General features: G+C 42.5%; 1 protein-coding gene across 1 annotated transcript; it reads left to right on the top strand.

Moving 5' to 3' along the window:
- The first annotated feature begins 614 nt into the window (after positions 1–614).
- Positions 615–2,662, top strand: Lipt2 (lipoyl(octanoyl) transferase 2). Its single transcript, XM_005323193.5, has 2 exons — positions 615–1,128; positions 1,613–2,662. Exons 1-2 carry the CDS (start codon positions 663–665, stop codon positions 1,840–1,842), a joined length of 696 nt encoding a protein of 231 aa, XP_005323250.1. The 5' UTR covers positions 615–662; the 3' UTR covers positions 1,843–2,662.
- Positions 2,663–6,612: the final 3,950 nt, after the last annotated feature.

Raw genomic sequence — 6,612 nt, 5'->3', positions numbered from 1 at the left:
TACCAAAAGTCTCGGTGCCTTTCTAGTGCAGCCTGTATCAGTGGATGGTCAATGCAAGGATCTAAATTTCTGACTCCTTGCTTCAATTTGGAATAACTGATGGTTCATACCAGGCTCAGAGGACTCCTTGGGTTTGGCTAAGGCCTCTGATGTAATTGTTTCAAAGTGCAACTTCTTCCTCCTCAATCCTGCTATCTATCATCCTCCTACAGGTGATGGTCTTGAAGGACAACCCTCTCCTGCCCTTCATAAAGCCTCCTGCACGGTAATCTCCATCTTAGAATCTTCTAAAAAGTCAACCTAACACCACATTACCGTGTTTTATTTTTCTTTTCAGAGCACTTATCACTATGTGAAATGATGTAATTTAATACTTTTTTGCACTTGCTAATTGTCTACTGTAAGAATGTACGGTTACCAACGCAGATCTTTCTCATACACAGTGTACCCCTGTATTGCGCGCCCAGGACAGTGCCTGCAGGAACAGCACATACTAAATACTGATTATTGAAACTAATGAATGGATGACGCCGAATCTTCTGATCACACAGCTTCTCCGGAGCTTACACCAGGACTCCGGAACAGCGATTCGGGGCGTGGCCTTGAATCCCCGCCCTCCGGCCCAGGCAGGGGGCCGGGTCCAGGACGCCACCGCCAGTAAGATGTCGCAACCCGGGGTTCGGCTAGTGTGGCTGGGTCGCGTGCAGTATGCCGAGCTACTGGCGCAACAAGAGCGCTGGCTGCGGCGACTGCAGGCCGAGCCTGCAACTAAGGCCTCGTCGGGGACTGAGGCGGGCGCGCTCCTGCTGTGCGAGCCCGCGGGGCCCGTGTACACAGCCGGGCTGCGGGGTGGCCTGACATCGGAGGAAACGGCGCGGCTGCGGGCCTTGGGCGCCGAGGTGCGTGCCACAGGCCGCGGCGGCCTGGCCACCTTCCACGGCCCGGGGCAGCTGCTTTGCCACCCGTTGCTGGACTTGCGGCGCCTAGGCCTGCGCTTGCGCACTCACGTGGCGGCGCTGGAGGCGTGCGCCGTGCGCCTGTGCGAACTCCAGGGCCTCAAGGGCGCCCGCGCGCGGCCCCCGCCCTACACCGGCGTCTGGCTGGGCGAGCGCAAGGTTTGCGCGATCGGTGAGCGCCGCGGGGCGGGGCCTGGGGCTGGACCCATGGAAGTGAGGGTAGAGCTCTGGACGGAGCAGGGGTGACCCTAGTGGGCTTTGAATCCGTACTGCGCGCTGCTGCGTTTGAAATTTTTTAGCCTCTTCAGAGACATCTTATATCCAGAAGCAGTAGGGTCCTCAGAAGTCATATAGTCCAACACTTCTTTTAAGGGCGGAGAGACATAAAAAGTGAATCGCCAGATTACTTGTGAATCACAATGTGAAAACAGGACACTAATTTTCAAACTTTTAAAGCAATAATCCTTCTATTAAAGGAATCCCCATAATAAGACCGCTTGGTTTGGTAGCCGATGTCCCCCAGTCTGTGCACAATCCATGCTCCAGAAACAAAAATTGAAAACCAGTCATCTGGCCTACTTCCCTCTTTGTGCTGAGATCCCAAGGCCTGGGAAGAGGAGGCTATCTATTCTAAAACCCTTTGACTTGCCTTGCAGGAGTTCGTTGTGGAAGGCACATCACATCCCACGGCCTGGCTCTGAACTGCTCTACGGACCTCACATGGTTTGAGCATATTGTACCTTGCGGACTGGTTGGGACAGGCGTCACTTCCCTAAGTGAGGAGCTCCAGAGGCACATCACCGTGGATGAAGTAATGCCATCTTTCCTTGTGGCCTTTAAGGAGACGTACAAGTGCACACTGGTCTCGGATGACAGCCCCAGCTGAAGAGTATTCATGTTATCCCAGCCAGGATGACCCTGTCTTAGAAACCACCAAATCTGACTTGAGTCACTGGAACCCCAGTTCTAGACCTGGCTTATTATTCACTGACTGTGAGACCAAGGGCAAATCATGAGCTCTGAACCATTGTCTGCTTATGTGTTGCAGTTTAATTATATTATCTTTGCCTACCTCAGGTTCTAGATTGAAAACATGAAAAGAAACATGCTGTATAACATTAGTATGGCCAGTTTCTCAGCCTAGAGAAACTCAGATGTCATAGACTGACATTCTCAATTGTTTGTTACTTTCCTAATACTGAATCTAATTGAATATTTCTGGTGGAGTTCCATTGATTTTTGTAGGAATCAAATCCCTGGATGGCCCACATTAAAGTGATGTGATGTGGCACTTTTTGCATTCTCAAGAGACCTGGGTGTCTTCTGCAATAAAGGGAAGAGCATTATCAAAGAAAAAAAGTGGGATCTTGTCTTCCTGGGTTAGATTCTTCAAGTTTGATAATTTCCCTGTTTTGGGTTGGGATACCCTGAACTGGGTCAGAGGTTACAGGAAGAACAAGAATAATTTCTTGGGCTGGGGATATAGCTCAGTTGGTAGAGTGCTTGTCTTGCATGCACACAGCCCTGGGTTCAATCCCCAGCACCACAAAAATAATAATTTTTCACACTACAAATGCTGAAGAGGAAAGTGAATGTTCCTACATGAGACCCTTAAGTTTAGAATGCTGTGTACTGGTTGCCTCTTGCTGCATAATGAGTCACCAAAACTTACTGACTTAAAACTATAATAAACATTTATTATCTCATTTTTTGTAGATCAAAAATTTGGGAGAAGCTTAGCTGGATGTTTCTTTTTTTTAATTATCAAATTTTTTAATTGATTTTATTTTTTAACTACATGACAGCAGAATGCATTACAATTCTTATTACACATATAGAGCACAATTTTTCATATCTCTGTATATAAAGTATGTTCACACCAATTCATGTCTTCGTATATGTACTTTGGACAATGATGTCCATCACATTCCACCATCATTGCTAACTCCCTGCCCCCTCCTTACTCCTCCAACTTATTGCTGCCTTCATAATAGCTGCCATTCTGACTGGAGTGAGATGATATCTTAGAATAGTTTTGATTTGCATTTCTCTAATTGCTAGAGATGATGAACATTTGTTGATTGATTGTATATCCTCTTCTGAGTAGTGCCTGTTCAGGTCATTGGCGCATTTATTAATTGGGTTATTTGGTTTTTTGGTTAGCTAGATGTTTCTAGTTTAGGGTTATGGATGATTTTTGATTAAAGATGTCAGCTATTATCTGAAGGCTTGATGGACTGGAGGACAGCTTCCAAGATGTTCACACAGTTTCCTGGTTGGTTCTGGTTGTTGAGAGGAGGCCTCAGTTCCTTACCATGTGGACCCCTTGATAGAGACTACTAGAAAGTTCTTATCATAAAACATGTAGCTTCTCCAAGCAAGTGATATTAGAGAGAAAGTAGGAGCCACTGTGACTTTTATGTCCAAGCCTTGGAAGTCATACAGTAATTTTTGCAGTTTCCAAACAGGTGAGCCCTATTTAGTATGAAAGGGATGTCAGGGGTGCTGCAAGAGATGAGGATCTTTAGGGGCCATCTTGGAGTATGGCTTCCATAGCTCATTGAGAATAGAAAGAACCTTGACTGAGAAGACAACCTCTCTCTGGGCTTCAGCTTTTCCCTGGACCAGTGTTCACTAGAAATTAATGGGAGCCACATTGTAATTTGACATTTTCTAGGAGCCCCACTAAAAAGGTACAAAAGAGGAAAAAAGGGTAATATTAGTTTTAATATACTTAATCTCAAATTAATGAAAAATTAATATAAAGCAATATAAACATTGATGAGATATTTTACTGTTTTTTCATACTAACTCTTTGAGATCTGGTATGGGTTTTGCACTATAGCACACCTCACATTTTATAAGTGTTCATTAATCACACAGGGGTAGCCTTAGACTGACTTATCATATCTAAAAGTTCTTTTGAGTTCCCAGGATTCTGTGGCTTCTCTTACTTTTAAAAAGAAAGGCTGGGGCTGTAGCTCAGTGGCAGTGCTCTTGCCTAGCATGTGTGAGGCACTGGGTTCGATCCCTAGAACCACATGATAAAACTAAACAAATAAAGGCATGCTGTCCATCTGCAACTACAAAAAAATTTTTAAAAAATAATAAAAAAAGAAAGGCAAAGCCTTTCTTCTGACATCTGATTTTTGAGTACAAACAATTTATATCAGTTGTTCAAGATGAAATTAGTCTAGAGGTATATTTCTACTCCTGCCTCACCCATTGTATAGAGATGAAACCAAAGCTTAAGAAAAACCTGAAGTTCCTACAGTAAATTCAAGACAAAGCTAGGACTGAGTTTTGGGTGGAAACCTTTTGTCCTCATCTTTTCCTGCTGTGCACAGACTTAGAGCTCAGAACAATATGCTTTGTAACATGGACACTCAGTCAATATTAATTAACTGATGATTTGCCTTCCTCTTCCCATGATTTGACTCATATCCTTTCTAAGCCTTAGTTTCCCATCCCTGGGACCAATGCCACTGTTATAGATCAGGGGCAGGTTGGGGAGTAGTCGATAATTAACTTGCAGTATTACTGCCAAGAAGGGAAATAATTATTTTTTAAGAAAAGAGATTTTCATGCTTGGAAGGTCATGAACATGTTTATACCCATCTGACACTTGGCCTTCCTCTCTAGCAACTCTAATAAGTGACCACACAGCTCATTCTTAAATGACTCCAGAGAGAATAAAAATTTACTCAGCACCCATTTACAGTGCCAGGTATTAGCTCTCTTAAGTACATTCTCTCTTTTTTAAAAAAAAAAAGTGAGAGAGAGAGAGAGAGAATTTTAATATTTATTTTATAGTTATCAGCGGACACAACATCTTTGTTTGTATGTGGTGCCAGGCGAGCACGCTACCGTTTGAGCCACATCCCCAGCCCCAAGTACATTCTCTTATTAGACAGCCTGTCCTGCTCTGGACCAGAGAAAAATCACTCTGTGTGGTATAATGGCTGATTTACCTGACCTTCCTGAGCCTCACTTCATTACATGAAACAAGGAATGTTACAGCATTTGCCTCAGAGCGTGGTAAAAATTAAGTGATCTAATGACAGGTAAAGCATAGAGTATCGTGTTGGCATAGAGCAAATGCTCAATAAACTGTTATCATTATTATTAATATAATCTGTTTTCCATGAATCTTCTTGGAAGAATTATCCTCAGATCACTTAACTGACTCCTCCACCCCCAAGGAAGTAGGGTCCTTAAGAATAGAGCTGTGGCTGTCCTCTTTCCACTAGTTGTAAATACTGATTAAATGGAATTGAACTATTTAAAGTTTCCCCCCATCCTGCCTACCTGTCTGCACACCAGCCCTGGCTCATGTGTGTCCTATTTGGGGTAGTGGTCACAGCTGAGCACCACACCCTTGGTATAGACCGACCAGTGTGTAGCAAGGCAAACTGTCATTCTGTGTGCTAGACTTGGGGGCACAAACTGGCACTCGTGGGCTATTGGTGGCCCCAGATGTGTTCTCAAGAATTTATGAATGTGTATCTAATTGTTCGTTAACATTTAAGAATGGGCCATCTTCCTGACAATTAGTGAGAACTGAGAAGTAGGTATAATGTTCTCCAGTCGCTCCAGTACCACCCTTTCTTTCTCCTCCAGCCCACTTGTTGATATTGGCTTTCCAACATCCAGAGGCATTTGAGTTGTTGACTCCTGATGTAGACTTTCCCTTATTTTGAGATGCCACAGAGGGTGGACCCCTCTATCATAGCACCAGTTCTGTACTGTTGTCATGAGGAGGCTTTCGGAGGGGCCATGACTTCCAACAGGTATATGAAAAAAAAATGCTCCACTTCATTAGCAAACAGGGGAATGTAAATCCACACTATAATGAGATTACTACCTCACTCCAGCTGAATGGCTTTTATTGAAAGATAAAAGATAACAGATATTGAAAGGATGTGAAGAAAAGGGAGCCATTACATACATACTATTGATGGGAATATAAATTCATATAACCATATGGAAAATAGTATGGAAGTTCCCCCAAAAAATTACAGATAGAATTACCTATGATGCAGCAATCCCACTACTAGGTATACATTCAAAGGAACTGAAGTTAGTATACCCAAAAGACATTTGCACTCCATGTTAATTGCAGCACTATTCACAATAGTCAAGAAATAGAAACATAAGAATCCATGAACCAATGAAGAAAATATTATATATGTATATATATATAATATTTATATATATAATATATTCAATTATATATATATATATATAATTGAATATTATTCAGCCCTTAAAAAGAAAGAGATCCTGTCATTTGTAACAACATGGATAAACACGGAGAATATTATTTTAGGTGAAATAATCAGACACAGCCACAGAAAAACATAATGCCTAATCTTATCTGTATGTGGAATCTAAGAGTTGATCTCAAAGAAGTTGAAAGTAGAAGAGTAGTTACCAGAGGCTGGGAAGCATAGGAGAAAAGAAAGGTAAGGAGAAGTCGGTCAGCAGGTAAAGTGTTATAGTTAGATGAGCTCAGGTGTTTTATTTTACACAGTAGGGTGTTAGTCAATAATGTAGTGTATATTTCAAGCAGTTAGGAGAGAGAACTTTGTTCTCACCACAAAGAAATGATAAATAACAAGTGATGCATATGTTTATTACTCTGATTTGATAAATG

The sequence above is a fragment of the Ictidomys tridecemlineatus genome, chromosome 4 (genome assembly GCF_052094955.1).
Source record: "Ictidomys tridecemlineatus isolate mIctTri1 chromosome 4, mIctTri1.hap1, whole genome shotgun sequence".
In the NCBI taxonomy this organism is placed as follows: domain Eukaryota; kingdom Metazoa; phylum Chordata; class Mammalia; order Rodentia; family Sciuridae; genus Ictidomys; species Ictidomys tridecemlineatus.
Note: the sequence above shows the minus strand (reverse complement) of the source record. Positions and strands in the feature narration are given on the sequence as shown.